Consider the following 24,154-nt stretch of genomic DNA (forward strand, 5'->3'; position numbering starts at 1 on the left):
CTATATATTTTAGTGCCCGAAAAATATTTGAATAAGCGTAATTGTATTTCACAGATGACTTAATTCATATTGAATACGAAATGGAAATAATTACATTGGCAGTTTAGTTGTTTACTTAGCTTTGAAAAAGCGTTGATTTTATCTATAACGAACTTCGTTCAGGAAGCATAATTTTTTCCCATTTTGATTTCTATGTGCAATTTGTTTCGTCATATCACGATGAATGGGTAAAGGGCTACAATGGCCTAAAGCACCTAGGCCAAAACCTTATGATTGACTGACTGCAATGGTGACATTTTTCAAAAGTGGTCGTAATTATCCTTATTTTTCAATTTTCACTATTTCATTCGCTGCCAATTTATAAAAACTTTTTCAGAAAGCGTAACAGTCGGCATCCCTGCAGGTTGAACCTTTTAAAAAGTTGGAAAATTAACAGAAAATATAAAAAAATTTTGTTTGTAGATTTATACTTTTTTTTTTTTTTTTTTGAATTCAGAGTAATTGGCATCTCTGCATTGAACTAACTTTGATTAACTAATTAGAATCAAAACGAAAGCAAAAATAAGTCTGTCAAAATAGCCGTGCTAGCATTTAAGCTATAGCTTTTTATTTATTTATTTTTCCCATGCGAGGGTTTTAATGTTGTCCCAAAAAGATTAATAATGCTGGGTGCCAGTCTCAGAAACGGATGAAAGCAAATATATACCAAGACGAAAAGTAAGCAAAAACTAATATGAAAATCATTTCTTTTTTGCTTGTTTTCGGGAAAATTAAAATATCCAAAACATTAAAATACCGCGAAGTATTTTTTAACAGTTATAATCAATAAATATTTAATAGAGTATATTGGATCAAATTTCAATATATAAATTTATATAAACCTTTTTTTATTTTACATCAGATAAATAAAATCGTTGCCCTGGTATTTACTGTTCTTAAAATTAAAAAATGTGGTAGGAAAATAAGATGTAAGTTTATATTTACCAGTATGCTTAAAAAAAGAAAGTTTGTATTTTTATTATAAGAATATTAACATCACTTTTTCAGTTTTCTAAGCCTTGATTATAAAGAGTTTTTAATTTAGAAAAATAAATGCTTTTTAATTACATTAATGGTGTATAAAATAAATAAACTAATTTGGTGAATAAAATAATTTTACAAGTTTTATAAGCACCTGGAAAAAATTAAATTAACTGATCTTAAAAAAAAGCTCAACATTTCTTAATATATATGGAATTAAATTCTTTCACTATCGAATTAATTTTCACAACCGCTGCTTTCAGGTCTATATATATTTACTTAAGATTATATAAAATATTCTGGTAGCTGTCAACATAATAATATTTTTAAAAAATATGCATTAATATTGCTAGTCCCTTTTAATTTTTTTAAGGCGCAATTGAACCCTTTTTTATGAAACGTTAAAAACCAAGATTATGCAAACATAAATAATAGCAAAAAACTAAAAAAAAAATTTTTTTTTTTAATTCCTACAAGCGCATTAATTGATGCGTCTGTTTATGTTTATTTAAGTATAGCTCATACCCACATTTTCCCGTGTCAGAATTTGATATCTTATATTTCGTTTACAAATTCAAGAAAATACAAAAGTAATGAAGAATTATTTTGGAAATCTATGTAAATACAAAATGCAGTTGAAATTAATTCTCTAAAATTGGAATCAGATTTTCTTTAATCTCACCTTACAATTGAAAAACAAAATAATTATTTATTTAATAAAATGTAGAATTTATTACAGAAATTCAAAAAAATATTTACAGTAATGTTTTCGTAATTTGAAGAATAATTATTTCATTTAAAAAAAAATCCTTAAGTTCCAAAAAAAAAGAAGAAAAAAAAAAGAACGTTAGACCTTAATTCTTTCTGTAATTCAAAAACAGAAATAAATAAAAAAAAAATCGAATTTTTTATTAAAATAAAAATAAAACATTCTCAATATTCTTTTATAATTCAAAGAAATGCAATAAATATCTTATCATCTCTGCATTAAAAAAATACAGATGAACATTTAAAAATATATACAAGGGATTGCTACAAAACAGCCCACGCCATCAAAATATACCGGTACAGGCGACCTTCAAAAAGTTTGAAGTACCCCTACCCCAACCCCTTTTTGGAACAAGGGAGCACCTCTCAGGTGTGAAGAACTTATTCCCGATCCCCAGAGTGTTTGTTTATAATCAGTTTTAAAGAGAAGATAAACAAAGACCGTTTTATACCTGCTTGTTCTTTGTGGTGAACCTTCCTGTTCGAAGGGGGTGTAATAACCCTCTTCCGCATTGAGGAGGGGTTCTTCGAAGGGGTGAACACACTTGACAAACAAACAAAACAATTCCTCACATGGCATTCGAAAAAGATGACACTATTTCAACCACATGTCTTCGCATTCCGGCATACACACACCGAACTGCTGCTGCCGCTACCGGCAGAAACACAACTTCTGCAAGACGTCACAGCCGCCGCACTGTGACGTCACTTGGGCATCGATTCGCTCAGGTCTTGGTGGGGGCATAGGTGAGTGGGAATGCTTTCTAGCAATTACGTTGAGTTGAATGGTGGGATAATTAATATAAGGGGCCCTATACACTCGCCTAGCCGGCGTCATTTTGGCTACAACTTCGACAAAAATGAATTGCTTTTGTCTTAAAATGTTTCTTAACGCTAAAAGGCTTTACTGAAATTTTTCGTAACTATTTCTTTTCTTATCTAGCGATTTTTATTATCTTTGAAAGATGGTTATTCCAATTTATTAAATTATTCCTTAATATTGATTTATGTGAACGAAAAATTCATTTGAATTGTAGTAAAGAAATCATTACCTAAAACACCAGCAGTTAACCTTTCGACACAAAATTCTTAAACATAATTTTCACGCTTTTTTCATTATTTTATGCATTATTTTAATTATTTTTAGCGGTTTAATAATGGTTATGAGATCATTGTAATCATTATTAGCAACATGAAACTTGGGTGTCTTTTTCTGCGTAAAAAGTAAAATTTTCCAAATACTTTCTCACTTTCGAACATTAATTTTTCAAATTCGCACTTACTTGCAGTTATTTAGATTATAGAGAAACAGTTATTCATCAGTGAAATTTCTTTAATTTACAAAATCAATTATTGATAAACTTTTAAATGTGAATAGAAAAAAAATTCTCGAACTATTTTTTTTTTTTAAATTTTATTTTAGTAAAATTATAATTCCGATAACCAATCAGATTTTTTCAGTAACTTTTAGACATTTTTTTTTAAAAATACCAAAATAAATTTTTGCTTGTAATTAGAGCGCTAGAAAAAAAACATATATGTATAAAAGGGACACCTGTGCCCCACCTGAATCAGGGGGTTAATAGTGGAAGTCATTTAAAATTCTGACTATTGGCCAAAAAAATTATTTTAATTTAAAAATAAAAAGCTTTTATCTCCTGCCTTTTATTTTCTTTAGTTAATAAATTTATTTTTATTCCATTCAATTTTCTATAATGAAAATTTTAATGAGAAATATGAACTATACAAATAGTATGTAAGAATATTTTTAAACAACTCACAAACTCCTCCCTTCCCTTTAATGATCATGTCATCTTTAAACGACTCCCACTTATTTTTAATTAATAAAGAAGCCAAGTTAACTCTTTGATCAGGTAGGTAGGTATTTTATTTACGTCGCCTTAGAGCTACACACTGGGCTATTGGCGACGGTTTGGGAAACATCCCTGAAGATGATCCTCTGCGTAGGGGATGACTACCCTGCTTTGGCAGCCCGACGACCTGCGCGCTAAGTCGAGCAAGCACTTTGCTGTAGTACAGTTAAACGAGGACCGATACCACACACCCTCGGTCCTTACGCAGACTGATCCAAGGGGTCACCTACCCGCTTACTGACCGCAGCCTGTGATGTTTGACTACGGTGTTCTACTGAGAACCGCGTCTTTTCGATCAGTCCACTGTGGGACTAACTCTTTGATGAAGATGGGGCACTGGGGGGGGGATCTCTCCGGCAGAGCTGTATCACCTGCCATGTGCTAAGCGTAGATGTAGCTGGTTCGATTCCCGCTGTTACCCTGGATGTATCTTCGTGTTGTTCTCTGTATTGTGCTATCTGTTCTTTTATTTGACAAAGGTTTATAAGTCTAAATTGAACAAAGCCTGCAGATGTACGTAAATTTAATAAACAGATGGGATACCGGTGTCCCTGTCATAAATATCGCCCCCTTTGCTCTAATTACAAGAAAATATATTTTGGTTTTATTTTTTTAATACAAAAAAGAGTTTAATAAAAAAAATCTATCAGGTTATCGGAATTATATTTTTATTAGAACATAATTCCTAATAAAGTAGTTTGGAAAAAAAATTTCATTCATATTCAACAAATTATCAATAGTTGATTTCGTAAATTAAAGAAATTTCAATGATGGATTACTGTTTCTCTTAAATCTAAATAACCGAAAATTTAAAAAATTATTGTTTGGAAGTGAGCCGCGTTCTGAAGAACTCGGAAAAAGATACTAGTGTTTCATTTAATAATTTATTTAATTCATAACCATAAATTATTAAAATGCTAAATATAATGTTTTTCAATTATTTTGACCTAAATTAATACAAAATAAGGAAAGAAGTATAGAAAATTTGCTTGACCCTTTGCACTCTTAGTTCTTTAAAATGCTTTCGCAACTAATATAAGCACTATATCATTTTAAGTACACTACACAGTATTTTTATATCATTTTTAAATAATGTGGTTACTAATAATTAACGCATAAAAATTTTTAATTTTAGAGTGATGAATATTGATGGCGCCTCAGAGGCAACATCGGACTGCAAATGGTTAATAAAAATTTCAGCAACTAGAGTCAGATTTTTAGGCAGTGAACTGATCCAACAGTAGAATAACAAAGATATTTTGTTTTCTTATACATTCTTATTTTAAATTTATCTACTAATTCCTTAATTCTTCATTTTTAATTTATCTACTAACTTTCATTGACTATTTTTGAATTAACAAAAATTTCGTTTTCATTTTAGCTTCGAACCAGGCTGTTTCACCATTTGAAAATTTAGCCGATTTCTTATTCATACATACCAACAATTGTCATTTTAACAAAAATTTTCTTGAATTTTTAAAGGGAGCAAATTGTATCTCACCAGTATTTTCGATTTCGTAAATTTAATTTACAAAAATATTGTTCGCCGCTATTTATGAAAAATGTCAGAAACTATGACAGACTTTATGATCTTACAATAAGCAGTCTCCAGCTTGCGCAAATAACCTCAACCTCCTTCACCTGACTTACTCATGGATAGAAGGAAAGGGGAATTGACCAAAGGTGATCCCCGCCTCGGGAGTATATCACCCTTCTTTTTATACTTCATTTGAACTCCGAAGTAGGACAATACAGTCGGATCTCTATTTAACGAAGTCACAAAATCCCGATAATAAGTTCGTTGTATGGAAAATTCGTTAGATAGAAAATTACCTTTTGAAATACTTAAGCGACACAAACCAGGTTTTAAATTCATAAACACTAGACATAATTAAAACAGCAATTGATACACCTATATATTGTGAACTAGTATCTGCTATTTATTTTATAAATCTTTACCAGAAAAGAAATCTACATGGAAAGCAAGAATAGAGCCAAACATTATCCAGTACATGCTATATACATTTTCTACTAAAAAAAAGCTAAATTTATGTATAAAATTATAGCTGCATTTATTATAAAAGTGATTTTAAACATGCATTTCCACATGCGTTCTTAAGTTTAATTACTACTGATAAATTCTGTTAATTTTCTCTGAGTTTTTCGTTTGAGAAGTGAAATAGATTTTACTGCTTTCTGTAAAAGTTAAGTGGCTTCCAAGGGCACCGGCAGAACAATATAAAAGGGGGTGCAACCCTCTAACAAACTAACCCCCCCCCCAAAAAAAAAATTAAAAATATTCTGTTATTACATTTTGTTTTGTTATTACATATACTACTTTCATTTGTTAATTTTTTTCATCTATTTTAGTGGCGAAAATTCTTATTAATCCCTGGAATACATCGATTTAGTTGTTCAGGCCACACCGTTTTATCCAGCTCTAGCGGAGGCTATCAAAATTGGCCTAACTCTTCCAGCTACTTAGTGCACTATTGAATGCACTTTTAGTACAATGCGACGCATCAAAACATGGAATCGGTCTAAAATGTCTCACGAGAGATTAAGTACTTTGTGCATGATCAGTGCGCATAAGAAAAGAATCAACGACTCAGAATTCATTGAGAAAGTTATAAACAGATTTGGACTGCTAACAAGACGATTACATTTCTTGTTTGATTAAACAACTTTTTAATTGTTATCTATCAATATTTACTTAATTATTTATTTTTGAATAAAAACATTTTTAATAAAAATTTTTTACAGCCAAATTATTTTTCTGTATCTCTTTAATTGTTTAAAAAAAATCCAGGGGGGTGCAAGTGCACCGCCCTGCCAGCGCACTTGGTGGCTTCGCATATCAATTCAAGGTCATTCCCCTCCTAAAATTCGTTAACAAGTTTGAAATGTTCTAAAATATTTTGGACAAAATGGAAAGTGAATCTCTAAGTAAAGTTCGTTTAATAGAAAATTCGTTTCGTTATTTGGAAGTTATTTTACGAAGAAATTTCCAAAATGTTTTTGGTTCCTCGAAAAAAATCGCAAATTAGAAAAATTCGCAAAATGGAATAGAAGTAGAATAGAAGTCTGAAATAGAGGTCTGACTTAAATAGAAGTCTGACTGAATGTTTTTAAACGTATTGTCCGTTACCGCTTATAGTACTTCTCTCTCTCTCTGACCTGCACTTGCTGCCATTACTTCAATTGCCCACGAGCTCTAACATCGCTGATGAGATGCAGCGATCTGTTCCGTTCTCGGCAAACGAATTTATGAGACAGAATTTAGGCAGAATTTTGAAAGAATCGGAGCATTTCTGAAAATCCTCATTACTCGATAGTTGAAGTGGCATTTTATTCAATTGAATATTCTTTTCTTAGGAAGCAATGGTCAAAATTAAATTAAAACAATTCACTAAACAAGCCATTGCCCAAACCTTGATACCACTTTAAACATTTTGGGTGCAAGGATGGCATGCTTGTTTACAGCTCTCGAACACAGTGCTTTTACTATTCTTCAAGCATTTGACAAACATCCTACGCTTTTTTTTCACTCAAAAAAAAAAAAAAAAAAAAAAAATTGAAAGTAATAGCTCGATTGTATCATTTGTTTCAATATTTTTTTTCTTCGGAAAAAAGCATATCTAACTACCGAAATATGTCTCTACGATTCATAATGTAGTAAAGCTGTTAAGTTGACCATCCTGGAATTGCATTTCTTTTTTTAACTAAGCTATAAATTATGCAAGGAAATTCCGACCTAAACTAAGCAATTAGGCTCAACCACTTTTTCACAATACTACACTTTAAAAAGTCAATTGTTAATGGGCTAAATACAAATTTTCATTATAAAGATAGGTTGCTAAAAAAACTACAATAATTCGCGTTTCAACAATAACACGGCTCTATCCCCTGAGCCGTGATGGCTCAGGGGATAGAGCTTTTACCTTCCAATTGGATTTTTTAAAAAAAAGGTATTTTGTATCTAACACTTAAAAAGTTCTAGGAAGGGCTACATTGGCCGCTTCCCACTTCCACTAATGACATCCTTGCCCACTTCCTAGGTATACAACTATTTTCAATCTTTCTAGTGTAAATTTTATTTTTTCTGGATTTGCGCAATTTTGAAATAACAATAACAATAAAAAACGTGCTGTATTTTTTTTTTTAAAAAAGTAAATTTAATAGCTCACAACTGTGCGAAATGGAAGTAATATATTTCTGATTCAATGTTAAACAAATTCAGTATACCGATACTGAGCCGCGATGGCTCAGGGGATAGAGCGCTCGCCTTCCGATGAGGTGAACCGAGTACGAATCTTAGGAATAGCTTGTAGATACGAATTCCGCTCCCGGTTCGCACTAAGCACAGAAATCCTCAGCGGTAGATGGATCATGGGTTCGAGTCCTCTTGGGTAAAATCTAACTGTGGGAGGTTTTCGTGGTTTTCCTCATTATGTATCACAAATGCTAGATTGTTCCATCAAAAAGTCCTCCATGAGGCTAATTTCTCCCTATACTTGATCCAGGTGTTTCCTTGTCTTCTGGATTGAGTAAATAATTATAAGGCTGTGGAGTTGAACTGTATTGTAAGTAAGGGGTAAGTATCGGAGTTGAAAGATATTGTAGTCGTAAACTCAAAAAATTGTGTCGTCTGTCCAATGACGGTTATAAAATAATTCCCGTTTCCGTAATATATTTTGTAACACCATTGACTACGTTTCAATGATATGGTAATATCAAGATTCATGATATTTAGAGCCCTAGAAGTCCAGTTACAAACTCAGGGCTGCCAACTTTCTGTGCTTTTTGTAAAAACTTATTCTAGTGGTCACTAAATTTGTGTTTTGATGTATTATTTTTTATTAATTTAAACTTATTTTCCACACCACCACTACAAACAAATGATTTAATAGTTCATATGCCACGCCACTTTGTTCCAGCTCTCTCGTGGCGAGGCTTTTAAAATTTTGATAAAAAAAAACCAAACAAAAAATTCTGAAAACTTTGGTTTTTAAATGTCTACTACTCTAAGAAATATTATGGAAAAAGCGAAGTGGGTGGCAGGCCTGCATATCAATGCATACGATTGATTTAGCATTTACCAGTATATGTTTAATAAATAATAAATAGAAAACAACGCATGTACGAAAAAAATTTTTGCATCATAACCAACTTTAACCCCTTAACTTGTGCGTTCGAGTTTATTCGAGCCATGGAGCTAAGAGTCCATGGCCCATACTCCTAGCTCCATGATTCGAGCCCGCCAAACTGTGCACACTCGAGATAATTCAAGAGGTTTTGTATTTTATGCTGCTATAATTTTTCACACTCGAATATAATCGAGAATTGAAAATAACAATGTGAAAACTAAGAAAAAAAACCGTTTTATTGATATTTATCATTTACATAGTATTGTAAGCTATAAAACTTATTTATTCAAGAAAAAAATATACGGAGATGCCAACTTGCTCCGGACAGCAAATATATATTTTAAAGTGATAGTTTATCAATTGTGATTCGCGGTTTAATAAATTCAATTTAATAGATTTTTATCCACTACTATTTCTAAATAATTCGTAAGCTTATATAATTCTTCACCACTTTATAGTTCTATGTTGTCATGCTATACCTTTTAATAAGCAAGCAAAAACAGTCAATTATTTGCAAAATGTCCAACGCTTAGCCAAAAAGGTTATTTTGGCCATAGATTTTTGTTAAATCGTATTTATAATGTAAAATATATACGTTTCTTTTTCTAAAAAAAAAGAGTGAGAAGTACACAGGATAGCCACTTTCTATGAAAACTTAACAGGTAAAAAAAATCAATGAATCAAAAAATTTTAATTAATTACTATTGACAAAAAATATTTGCAAATAAAATATCTGTGTTACAAATGGCTAACGAAATTCCCAAAATTGGTGTAAAATTAAAGACTTTAAAATTTACGACAACCTCATAAGACATTTATCCCTACTTTATAAATGTTTCTAGACTCTTACCATTCTGACAGTGTGAAAAAGCTGAATTTTTTTAACCTTTTGTACTCAAAATTCAATCAAATTCAATTCAAAAAAAAAAAAAAAGAACGGAAGGAAAATACTTATCATATAATACTTGAAAATCACCAAATAAAGTGATCACAAAACATTAAGAAGTGAAACATTAAACTAAAATAACAGAATATTTATAAATCTTACAACAGCGAACTCAAAAGCTTGACAATTTTTCCACACGTTATAGTAAACTCAAATGTCTCGTTCCTAATTCTCGTTAAATATTGTTTAACTAAATTAAAGAAAGATACCTTTATAAAAAATAATTAACTTGTCAGTACTCATTATATGGGATAAAAGGATGAAATGGCAAAACTGTTGTCACAATTTAGAAAAATCATGCTTTACGCTTTTAGAAATTGGGTCCTTTTTTCTATGCAAAAATAGTATTGAACAAAATAAACGCATGAAATTAAGAGCTTAGCCCTATAATTCAAAAAGCGTTCTAATATAAAAATAGCAATCGTAATGAATGATTTTGAAAGAAAGAATTTTTTTAACTAATATTGATTGTCTAAAAACTTTTGATTTGATCAACGTTGACAATTGTTGAATTGAATTTGATTAACATTGACAATTAACGTTTATTTAAAAAATTACGTTAATTAAAGAACAACAAATCATCGGGAAAAGATCACATTAAGATTAAGATTATCAAACCCTTACATAGAAACCTACTGCGACAACTGGGCAACATATATAATACTCATGTCTGGAAAGACTCCACTGTCATTTTATTTCCAGAACCAGAGTAAATTTCTGCCCTGCTGAAAAGCTGCAGACCTGTTTGTTGCCTACCATGAGCAGAATCGTATCAAAAATGCTCTATTTTTGGATCAAACATTATTTAACCAACAACAGGGCCTATTTCGAGAAAAACTTTCAAAAGTAACTTCAGGTTAGAATTTTAAACTTTATAGGATAGGGCTTCCAGAATTAAAGATCCACTGTAATGACAGGGCCGGATTTAAGAGTAGAGGGGCCCTAAGATCTGAATAAACAGACCTTTTTTCCGACGCATTCGGATTTCTAACCCCCAAACTATGGGAAGTAGCCGCAATCATGGAAATATGGTTCTAATAGTTTGGTTAGGACAGTGATCCAACTTTTGGATGTTAATGTTAATTTTGTTTTTTGCATATTTCGCCATATTTCGAAATGTTTTTAAGCGAATTGAGAAATATTTGCATACGATTATAAGATTTGTTTATCCAAAGATAATTCCACGCAAAAAATAAATTTCAGTAAATATTTAAAATTTTTTTTATTTAATAATAGTCGAAAAAACTTTGAATAAATATACGACTTTTTTAAAATTTGATTTCTCAGGAACTGTACAACCAATTTTGCCTCAAATATCGCATTTTGCCACGCAAAAATATATTCTTTAAAATGATGAAAAAAAATTTAAACAATACACATCAACATTTTTTGGACTATTATTAAATAAAATAATAATAAACAAAAAATAATTACTAAATTTTCTTTTTTGCATGGAAACTACCACTAGAAACTACTATTATACTACCACTAGAAAATATTTATTCGCTGTCCGGAGCAAGTTGGCATCTCTGCATGTGTGTAACGAAACGAAAAATAAAAAATGCTGGTAGTAAATCCAAATCAGTTATGGGAAAAGGCCCGTAAGGCCTCAGACGCCCAGTTCCACTACAACGAACGAACGAACTAGGTTGTTAGGCCTTTAAAATGTTGGCAAAATTGTGAAAATTTTGATTTTTAAATGTCTACCACTCAATGTCTACCAAAAGCGTAGTGGTCGGCACGTCTGCCTTAAGTAACAATTTTACTGAGACTAGAAGCCAGGCTGACCAACCACTACGATTTTTGCAAAATATTTTATAGTGTGGTAGACATTTAATAACCAAAACTTTCAGAACTTTTGGTAATTTTTTCAACATTTTAAAAGTGTCGCAAACTGGCGTTGCATATGAACTTTCAAATCATTTACATGTAGGTATGGGAAATAAGTTCAAACAAATAAAAAAAATTATACATTAGCACGGCTACCACTAGATTAAATTTTTACGAAAAGCGCAGAAAGTTAGGAGCCTCGATAGAAGGCAATCAGCCTAGCAACCCGTCTTTGCTGGAGCAGCCGGGTCGTTGAGCTTGATAATCTCAGCTTTAACACGTTAAATGCCAAGCTAATTTTACATAGCTTGCCCGTCTAGCCAAACGGTAAATAACTACAAACTAAATTTGCAAATATTAGACAGATTTTGCTAGTTTTTTAAAAGGTACCTAATCACAGAGATGCCAACTGCTCCGGACACGCCACAATAATTAAAAAAACGATGAATAACTAGAAACTAAATTTTGCAATTATTTGACTATTTTTGCTTGCTTTTTAAAAGGTATACCATGAAATAACTATTACAAAATATTTAGAAATCGTGGTGGATAAAAATCTACTAAATTGAATTTATTAAACTAAGAATCACAATTGATAAACTACCACTTGAAAATATTTATTTGCCGTCCGGAGCAAGTTGGCATGTCTCTCATATGTGTTGGTTATCTTAGCATCAGCCCCGCTAGGGGCTCCAACTAATTCATCTGAGTGGAAATAAATGATAAATCGCCGAAGCGCAACTGAAAGGTGAAAGTTGGGGTTCAGTATCTTTTACTGAGAGAAAATTAAAATGAAGTAGCGAGATTGAACAAACAAGTTTGAGAGAGAGAAGAGGTTTTGTACACATCAACATATATATATATATATATATATATATATATATATATATATATATATATATATATATATATATATATATATATATATATATATATATATATATATATATATATATATATATATATATATATATATATATATATATATATATATATATATATATGGGTCATTCTCACAAAAACAGTCATTTTCATGTCCCCAGTATATTTTATGTTTGTTTTACAGCTTACGAAGAAGAAAAATTCAGGGAAAGTGTCCTTCAGAATGCAAGCTAACAAAAGAATTAAAATAAAATTATCAATTTTTATTTTTTATTTATTTTAGGTAATTAAAATATACTAATATGTCATTCCCTCACTTGTCCCCACTGCTGATTTAAAAAAAGAAAAAAATTGTTTCTGAAATAAAAATATTTTTTTTACAAATTCGTGTTTTTTATTTCAGAATACTGAAATATAGAATTCAGGAAATCAATTTTAAATTTAATTTCTGATAAAAATATTAACACAGCACTATTTTAAACTTTGTCCCCAGTGTTTCGCGTCATTCCCTCACAACAATGTTCTTATCACCTGCAATCTTCTTAGAATAAAAATATTTTAATAAAAACTTCAGAAGTTAACTGGCATCATAGAACAAAATTGCAGTATGTTTCCATCTTCAACTTAAAGAAGCTTTGCTGTGGAATAAATTTGAATGAATCAAACCAGGTAAAATTTTTTACATTCGTCATTCCCTCATGTCATTTTTTAGAGTAAAATAAAATACAACTTCATCGAGAAAGTGGATAATTATATGTTGTTTTCTTGTATGAATATAATTGTATGCGATTGACTTCAGAAATTAATTAGGCCTAACTGTTATTTTTAAATTTTATTGAATTCGTCATTCCCTCACTAGTGTATAAAGTGAGGGAATGACGCTGAAGTGAGGGAATGATTCAAGATGAGTATATTATCAAATTTTTTTTTTGTTCAATCGTGCCAGCCAATTTTATTTCCCAAACCTGTAAAAACTATTAAATATATAAGACTAAATTAGATAAACTTGGTATGTTATAATGTTCAAACTTTAGGTAGATGTAACTTAGATAAAAACATGTATTAAAATAAAATATCATTCCCTCACTATTAGTGTCATTCCCTCACTTTTTAAATAGTGAAAATAATTAATTTACTTATTAATTAATTTGAAAAATGAATTAAAAAATTAATAAATTAATTTAGTAAATTAATTAATTAATTTTTTTAATTAATTTATTTATTAAATTAATTTATTATTAATTATTATAAATTAATTAATTATAAATTAATAATTTAAAAAATTAATTAATTTAAATATTAAGTATAATTTATAGGATATATACTTTCTATATAATGCCATTACATATTTTTATTTATATAAAAAGTTTCAGAGCTTTTTATTCACTTTACTTTTTGGGATTTTATGAACTGAAAAATGACAGTTTTCGTGAGAATGACCCATATATATATATATATATATATATATATATATATATATATATATATATATATATATATATATATATATATATATATATATATATATATATATATATATATATATATATATATATATATATATAATTTTTGAGAGCTCCTCACACTGTATTAATATATTTTGCTTTGGCTATATTGATACTATATCAGAAAGCACTATTTTTTGTGGATATAATCGTATGGGCTGATGAAAAGATTATATCTTTTATTTTCCGGATTTTTTAAAAATATTTCATCCTTTTTTTTCCAGTTTTTTTTTTTCATTATTATTTTTCTACTTCCCTCCACCCCTTTGTATCATATGTCCATAATTTTCCTTTGTTTTATCTTCTTTTTGAACTTATATATATATATGTGTGTATGTATATATATATATATATATATATATATATATATATATATATATATATATATATATATATAGGATCCTTTAATTAAATAAAGAGATCACCAAAAAGACTGAAACTTAGTCCCTGACCTGAATGTTTTTGAAAAAAAAATGATTCGGCAGCGACAATTAATATTCCGAGACAAATGTCTTATTGCAGAAATTAAGTTCGATTATTAATATTGACATACAATACAGGCTGGACAGTTGTCTTTACCCGTAAGTATTAATTGAGTGGTTATAATGGTTTTTCTCATTGTGCCAGTACAGGAAATTTAGATGTATATTAAATTTTCTCTTTATAAACAAGTGGCAGAACAATATTTCAATTACAAGTCTTCTTAGTTGCAAATGCGATGATCAGGAACGCCTACTTTCTACTAACAAAAGCGAGAGACAGATTTTCAAATTGGGTTCGGCAGGGGTATCATGAAATTGTTTGATTTTTGAAAATTTCAACTCACATTTTCAACGAATTGCACTCTTTATTTTGTTTTCTTATCACTCTAAAAAGAAAATAAATTTAAAAAAAACAGAATTGCAAGGAAAACAAATGATGTAAGAACTGAAAAAGCGTTTCTGTTAATCGCCGATCATCAAGGGATTGGGAGAGCTTTTGTCCTTTAGTAAGCATCCCGCTTCAACTGTCTAAGAGACATTAAAAAAGATGACATAACTGTCTAAGAGACATCTTTTTTAATGCTTGATTTGTTACATAACGATTGAATTACGATTAGCTACAGATCGACGTTATCTCTACAGAATATTTACTGGAATTTCTAATTGGAATCTTTTAGTTTAGCTTGTCACTAAACTATTTAAAGAGAGAGTTATTCCAGAAGCTTCATGAGAGCGACTAGAATTTAATGATTACATTTTTCAACGTATAAAGCTGACCATTCTCCCGTGTAAACTGTTAAAGGAAATTTTCTAAAATAGCTTTTGAAAATTCAGCTCTTTACCTGCCAGTTTTTTAAAAAAAATATTTTTCTTAGAGAATCTCAGCCTAGACATAACATTGAACGATGGATGCAAGGCTGCAAACTGCCTTAAACATCCAGTTATTTTTACCTAGATAGGTGTGGCAATCTCTGTTGGAATTTCTATTTTCAGATAACTAAATTGGAAAGGTGAGCTTTCAACTTATCGATTATGCTTTTAGAAATTTTCCTACCAATGGCTGAAATAGCCTGGTTGGTGGGGAGCTGGACTCACGTGTGTGAGAACGGGAGTTCGAATCCAGCCAACCGGAGACTCCCAGTGCGGTAAATGGTGACGAGTACACGTTAATTCTGTCGGTTCACAAAGTCCTCCATGTTCTCATAACAATTCAATATCTTTGAGGGTACTGAATTGGAGATTGATCGTTCTCTGGTTCAGGTCAAAACTAGGATCTGTGGATGAGTGGTTCCGTCCTTTAAGCGGGTGTGACGTATGGGCGTGGCAGAAGTCTAATTCCTGACCATAGATGGCGCCACTGGAAAACAAGAACAATCACACATCCTGCCTTAATGGCCGACTGCAACAGCTACCAATATGTCAGTTTCCACTTGACATTGATCAGCTTAATATATATATATATATATATATATATATATATATATATATATATATATATATATATATATATATATATATATATATATATATATATATATATATATATATATATATATATATATATATATATATATATATATATATATATATATATATATATATATATATATATATACATATATATATATATATATATAATGTATTCACCCTCGTTAGTAACAACTTTTCAATGCCGGATCGAAAATTAATCGAAATGGGTCGAAAAAATTAATTGGTTGTTTAAGACTAACGGATATTTAATGTGCCGAAAAGATATTACTTTCTGGTCCACCTAATATATATACAAAGATCGGAAAACTTCATTGTTTTTGTAGTTAACTGCAACTGCTTTTTTTAAATGTAATGACTACATACTACTTTGGAATTTTTGTAACCGCTTCACTACTTTAAGGAGACGAACTTTGCTGGAGAACTTAATTTACACTGATGTTCAAAATGGTTTTTAAATAAGAAATTGGCTTACATTAAATATAAGAGCATAATTATGAAATATTTATTCATGTTTACATGAGACAGTTTGTTATTCCAAACATTTTTTTCTTCCGAGTTCTTTTATTTAACCTTCTACTTTTATACCTTTTACGACAGCGAATATTTAATTTAAGAAATGCGAAATTATCAAATGCTTGCAATTTTTTAATTGTTTAATGCTCTTTTATTTCTTCTACGTTCTTAATTACATCCGAAATACTTTATCTTCCTTTGAAATAACATCAATGCCTCGCGAGTATGCATTCGCATGAGAAAGTGTGGCCAAAGTGATTATCTAATTTCCGTATTGGCTTGTTTAAATATTAGTTATACGTGATTTTAAATACGTAATTTCTGTTAACGCTCTGCTTCAGCCACAGAGTCATTTTCATTGCATTCATTGACGAACCCGCGATGATTTGAATGCACCAAATTCGAGAAATTAACTGCGTTAGAACTGTGTTTCTTTTCTAAACTAACATTAAAATAAATAGCTACAAACTTCTATTTTTTTTGGATTGCACTTCTCATTTTTTAAATAAAAGTAGCACACTACGCTGCAAATTACGAAAAACAGTAGCGACTACTACTGTAGTTTCTCTACTTATTTAGAACTGCAAGTTTGTCGCCGGAACAAAGACCCGAAATTCACGGGAAATTTTGAAAATTAAGCAGGTTCTAAACAAAAAAAAATTCTCTATATAAATGATGCAAAAGACAAATTGAGCAAATAATAAAAAAAGGTTAAAAAATACATAACAAAAGTATTTCTTTTGTATTACAGTAGGGAACCGATTATCCGGAACGATCGGGACCATTCCTATTCCGGATAACTGATTTTTCCGGTTTTCTGAATCGCTACAAAAAGCCGTTTTTTTATTGTTAAACCCAATTAAAAAAAAATTTGGGGGGGGGGGAAATAATCTTAAAAAGAAGAAAAAACGATGAAGTAATACACTAATAATTATTTCCAAAATGATGGTAAGGTTAACATCTTTCAAAAAAGAAAGAAAAATCCTAAAATCTTATAAGGAGAAAAAAAATTTTGTTTGAAAAATGGCGGGAAAATTTATCGAATTTCGTTCCGGTTTTTTGGTTTTCCGGTTTTCTGATTTCCGGATAACGGGTTCTGTACTGTAATATTTTTATTTAAATGAACAGAATTTTGGTGCAAAGTATTGTACATTGTCAGATTATTCTCATTTATACTTCGTCTTTCATCACTTAATACATTTTTATACTTAGAAAACGATCTTTCTTCTTACACGCTGTTTGCAGGCACCGACAAACATCGAATTGCCAATTTTGGATCGCTTTCGGTCTTTGATTTCCAAAACTCGGTTAATTTTCCTTCTTCAACGCGCAATTCCTTGACCGTTGATTTGTAAGAAGTAATTGCTGTGAAAACTCAAACATTCTACATTCAAACTACTAGTTACAAAAGCCTTATGTCCCTCTCATCTATGAAACCGATCGCTATTTAAGAAATCACAAGAAGCCGCCCAGGAAATACTGCCTGGATATGTAGAAAGGCAGTAGAAATTTCATTGTCCAGTGCAATAGCCTGTGTTACAATTTTTCTGTCAAAGATTTGATTTATAACATTTTCCTTCCTTTGTGATTCCAATTTCTTTTGTACTCTTGCTGACTTCAGGAAAGTAATCCTATCAGTCTCTTACTCTCCCTAAGTGCAGAAAGACCACCTTATGTGACAATATTGTGATTATCTCTTATCTCTGAACTATTTTCTTGTAATTTTGCTATTCATTCACTCCCCTAAATATCTAATCAATTTTACATGTTCAATTTAAGTCTTCAGGAAAGTAAAAAATTCTGTTAAAAAAAATAAATTAAAAATGAAGAAAAATATTCAAATATTAAACAATTTTCGCTCAAATCAAAACATATTGAGAAATTCGCGGATTTTTGGAAAAAAGAGGATAATTTCGCGGAATTCACAGCGGAAATTCTCGCCGTGACAGACCTGCAGCCCTACTTATAGTGGCCGATCACTGTATGTATATATATAACATCTTATACGCAGAATGACAAGCAATTCTATAGACTCCATGAAACGGAAAGGAAGATAATAGCTTTTTTTAGATCATTTCACAGTTTACTGGCAATTTTGAGATATTTTTCATAGATTATTTTATAATTATACTGATTTTGAAAAAGATATATGAAACTTTTAATTTCCTACCCTCATTTCTGTCGATGCATGTATTGCATGGGTAAAAATGACCACATTTCTCAAGGCTTCAACTAGAAAGTAGGCGTTACATTGAACTGCCTTGCCGAATTCAGGGCAGCGACGATCAGGGTGAAAAGAAAAATGGGGTAGAGTTTGTTTATTCTGTTTCATATTAGAATTATTAGCAGAAGGCAAAAGATCTGACATAGAAGTTCCACCACTGATTATTTCTGAACAAAAATTATAATTAATATTACAAATTGTTATAATATCGTAACCTTCGAAGTCTTTTTTGTTCGAAACGTGAGTGCATTCCTGAATTGTTTAAGCTCAGACACCTGGCACTGAACTTAACGTTTTTCTCCGCGGAAGAAGCCAGGTTCCGGCAATTAACGTTATCCGGTGGGATTCTGAATCACAGAATCCAGCAACATTACCCTTGGGTTATGGTTATACTACAGGATGAGCCACATTAGCACAACAAATAACAGAAGACATCCATGCCCCGATCGAGGTTCGAATCTGCGATCATTGACTTTGAAGTTAGATACCCTAACCGCTTTGCCACCCGCCCGGGTATTCCTGAATTGTAACCTACTTCTAATAGACTGAGAAATTCCCCCCCCCCTTCAGCGTGCAATTTTTGAGCAGATCTCAAATATTAGCACATCACTGATTTCAAATTTGTAATCAGTTTCTCTCTACAAATTACAGTTTTTATGCACTTTAAACATAAATATTTCTAATTAGGATTCTTTTAAATTCACTTGAAAGAAGCTCGCTAAGCCTCCCTACTTCTGTGCGCTACGTAGGGAATGGTAGGAAGACGGCTATAATACATTTTACTTTATGATGCGATACGTGAAGATCATACTTTTTTTTTGTTGCCTTACTTAGTACTTTCAGAAAAGCAGACAAATGTATATAAACCTATACGTTCTTTATAAACTTGCACATTCACTCAAAAAATGACCTTAAATAAAAATATCAATCTGAAAAAGAGATCAGTAGCTTTCCGAACAAAATTAATTTCAGATTTGCAATTTCCTCAAACGAATCGGTAAGATTAAGAACATGTATAAATGCAAAAAAAATTGCAGATCAGTGTTATCAATCTATTTTCTAGTAAATCTATTAAAAATTAAATTACTACCACTTTTTATATTATTCCGTTGATTTTAGCAATACAAAAAAGGCTGAACTTGAACCAGCTTTCTTTTTCAACTGAATAAATATATTCAAGGAGGCTCTTAGTAAAATTACTTTACTGTGAGCTAGCTAATCATTAAGAACAGACGCTGTTATCTTGATTAATGCATGCAGTATGCACGCAAATAATGACTATAATGTTATGTAACTACTAGTGAGGCAGCGTGATATAAATAAATATCTTACAATATTTATCAACAACAGTATTTTTTAGCATTGCAGAATTGTTCGATTATAAGAAAAGGGATTTTTTTACAATTTTCACTAATTGCCATAACGATATTATATTAAGATCGCAGTTTATAGTACAAAGTAGGCGTTACTTTTCATAATATTTGCTACATCATATATAATGGCACGCATAGTGAATGATATTTAATTTCGAAAAAATCTGTGAATTTCATAAAAATCGCCAACAAACCTACTAATGTGCATCTATAGAATATACTAACAGCTAATCACTTAGAACAGACGATGTTGGCCTCTGTCAATGCATGCGCATAAGACATTAGTACAATGTTAGGGAACCAATATCTAATACTTGTGCTACAACGAGATAAATATTTAGCAATATTTATCAACACTTATTGTTAGATTTTAAGAAAATGGATTATTAATATTTTTTACTCCTTGCCGTAAACGATATCAATGCATTATAATCAATGGTCAGAAAAACTACATTATTTTTGTAGTTTGCCACAACTACTTTTATGTTTTTAAATGTAGTGACTACAAACTACTTTAAGGAGTAACTAACTACTACTACTACTAGTAACTAAACTACTTTTAGTAACTTCTTTAAGGAGACGAACTTTGCTGGTGAACTTAATTTACGCCTTCGTTCAAAATGGTTTTGAATAAGAAATTGGCTTACATAAAATATAAGGGAATAATTGTGAAATATTTATTCATGTTTACATGAGACAGTTTGTTATTTCAAAACATTTTTTGTTGAATTTTTTCATTTAACCTTCAACTTTTTATGTCTTTTCTTGCAGCTAAAATTTAATTTAAGAAATGAGAAACAATTACTTGCAATGTTTTAATCGTTTAATACTCTTTTATTTCTTCTAAGAAATTAAGCAACATCGAAAATACGTTCCCTTCTGTAGAAATAACATCAATGTTTCATGAGTGATTCGCATGTTCATGAGTGATTCGCATGTGAAAGTGTGACAGAAATGATTAATTATCTATTTCTCGTGATGGTTAGTTTATATGTTAATTATACTTGATTATTAAATACGCAATTTTTTTAACGCTCATTTGCAGCAGCGGGACCATTTTCATTGCATTCATTGATGCACCCTCCAAGGTACATCAAATTCGAAAAATTTGCTCTTTAGAGCCGTTTAACTGTTCTAAACTAACGTTAAAAGTAGTTGCAGGAATTTTATTTCTTATTTTATAACCGTCGTTGAACAACCGACCCAAGAGTTTACGACTACTAATGTTCAACTCCGTATCCTTGTTATTTTGAACCAATCCAGAAGACAAGGAAACTCCTGGATCAGTACCCTCCAGAGGTATGATTTGTTATGGGAACATGGAGGACTTTGAGACTCGACAGATTTAACGTGCATCAGTCACCACTTACTACTCGGTGAGTGCTCGGTTGCCGGGGATTAAACCCACGACCTCTTGGACATGGGCCCAGTGCCCCACCAACCTGGCTATTCCGGCCATTAGTTGCAGGAATTGATACAAATTATTGTTTTTTTTTTTCTTTTTGTATCTCTCTGCTCACTACACTATTTTTTTTAAAAAGTAGCGCACTATAATACAAACTACGAAAAAAAAAAAACTGCTGTAGTTTCACTACTTGCAGCACTCTTCTTACGACCATTGATTATGATCGCAGTTTCCAGTAGAAAGTAGGCGTTACTTTTCACAACATTTGTTACATCATATAAAACGGCACGCGTAGTGAATGATATTTCGAGAAATTCTGTGAATTCCGTAAGAATCTCCGACAAACATACTGTTGTACGTCATAATTCCAGCAATGTAAATCTGAGCTTCTAACACAGAAAGTAACAGTCTCCATAATGTTTAAAGTGACAGTGAAATTTCAGTAAAGTTAACGTTTTCCATATTGGTGTTCCACGAGTTCAAATTGATTTCGAGTTCAAATGATTTTTGAAACTTGTAGTTATATTTATAACAATACAATAAACCATAATTTCTTTGAGAATTTGGTTATTTTTATAAAATTATTTAAGTGAAATTCCTGTTAAAAAATGGCAAAGTCTTTAGAAGAAATTTCATTAGTACAAATTTCTCGTCGAATTTTTCAATTCAAAATATAACGTCCAAATTCAAGAATAACGAATTATGTTTCTCTGATAACTATTCTCAACATTTATTAAAGTTATTATTTTAAAAGCATAATTCAGCTTAATTTATTCATTTTCAGATAATGTATGCACCAAAAACAAGTTCGAACTACTCTAGATGCCATTTCATGTCTGCAAATTTAAATTTTCGACATAAATTCTATTGTTTTTAAGAATTTCTATGGATTAATCGATTAATGAAAGACATTTCATTCTTTATAATATATATTAGAGTGTTCCCCGGGGCTTGACAGTTTTTTTTTTTAAGAGGTAGCAAAAGTTTGATAAATCTAAATGTTTCAACTATGAATAAATATTTAATTTATAGGAAATATATATAGGTGCAAAAAATAACCCTGGAATAATTTCGTAATTTACAGATAGAAAATAAATGTAAGCATTTTTCAGCAGGCTTGAAAATCTTTACTACCACTTTTTAATTTTTTCTAGATCGTGGGAACCCTGATATTTTACTTTATAACTGTCGTTGACAGGGGTGAAAGCGAGACGGAAAAGAGGAAAGGCTGGTAGAAAAACCATTTCCGTTATAGCTAGTTTTGGGGAGGAGTTTACTTATTCTTTTTTTAAATTTTTCAACAATATCTACTTTATCTTGGAAAAGAAGCAGTTTTATATATATGCCAGAATTATAAAAGAAATCTTGATAGTTACAGATATTTCATTTTTTTCGAAAAAAATGCTGGAATGAAATGTTTTACGTACCAGGTTTTTCTCTTTTCCGTCTTGCTATATAAGGGCTTTCACCCATGGTCGTTGAACAGCCGACCCAATTTCCTGGGTTTACGGCTTCTAATGTTTAATTCCGTAGCCTTGTAATTTTAAATCCAATTCAGAAGATGGGGGAACTCCTGGATCAAGTATTGGAAGAAATTTGCCTTCTTGGAGAGGAAAACCACGAAAACCTCCGACTGTTAGCATGACGGCAAAAGGACTCTAACCCATGATCAGTCTACCACTGAGGATATTTTACGTCAGCACTGTGGTCGGTACAACCCGGACACTGAGAATCGAACAAGGTTCACCTCATTGGAAGGCGAACGCTTTTCCCCCAGAGCCATAGCGGCTGTATATTGTTGTTTGTGCTGTTCATATATTAGGCTATATGCTTAGCCATGTCATTATCTTATCTCTTTGAGCCATGCTAAATCCTGTAAATCAGTGAGAGCCCACCAGAGCAGGCCTGAAAAGAGAAAATACTGGTAGAAGAACTATTTCAATATTCGATAATATTCGGGAGGAGTTAATCTATTCTCAACAATAACAATTCACTGTAAGGAAATTTATCACGGCGAAGAAGCAATTCAATATAAAAATTGCATCCGTTAAAAACAATTGGTAATTACGGATTTTTATTATTCCCGGAAAAAAACTAAAAAATGAAATTTATTTGTTACCAGTTTTCCGTCTCGATATATATCGGCTTCCAGCCCTGATACTGAGTAACCAAAAATATTTTAAGTCTAATTTTGGGACGTGTTCTTTCGCGAACAGATCTAATAATCGCGAGATCTAATAAAGATCTCACGAACATAATTTTCCCGGTAGATTTAATATTTTACCATCAAAACACAGTTAGTTACAAATGAATATATTTTTCTGAGAAACACAACTGCGTTTTAAAAATTATTAGATGAATATAATGGAATATATTACGTTATTAAATGCACGTTGGACACAAGATAATAACTGAAGAACTGATATGCATGTTAATGCATCTCTGCTCCTTTTATAGCTAATATTATTGACGAAACATATTAAACACATAATATTTTTCCCAAAAAGTGCTCGAGATAGTCGATTTTTGTTGAATGAGAGCAGAGATGCCAACTTGCTCCGAAAAGCAAATATCTATTTTAAAGTGGTAGTTTATTAATTGTGATTCTTGGTTTAATGAATTCAATTTAGTGGATTTGTTTCCACCACTATTTCTAAATAATTCGTAGACTTATACATTTCACCATTTTCGTAC

The 24,154-nt window shown here is 30.9% G+C and overlaps 1 protein-coding gene across 1 annotated transcript in view; it reads right to left on the reverse strand.

Moving 5' to 3' along the window:
- Window positions 1-2,489, reverse strand: part of LOC107436825 (uncharacterized) — a 222,406-nt gene extending 219,917 nt beyond the window's left edge. The window contains exon 1 of the mRNA XM_043039220.3: window positions 2,241-2,489. Within this exon, the coding sequence (XP_042895154.2) occupies window positions 2,241-2,301 (61 nt within the window). The 5' untranslated portion in view covers window positions 2,302-2,489. The remainder of the gene's footprint in view (window positions 1-2,240) is intronic.
- Between the last annotated feature and the right edge of the window lie 21,665 nt (window positions 2,490-24,154).

The sequence above is a fragment of the Parasteatoda tepidariorum genome, chromosome 3, assembly GCF_982258835.1.
Source record: "Parasteatoda tepidariorum strain Cologne lab strain chromosome 3, Ptep-v5.0, whole genome shotgun sequence".
NCBI lineage: Eukaryota > Metazoa > Arthropoda > Arachnida > Araneae > Theridiidae > Parasteatoda > Parasteatoda tepidariorum.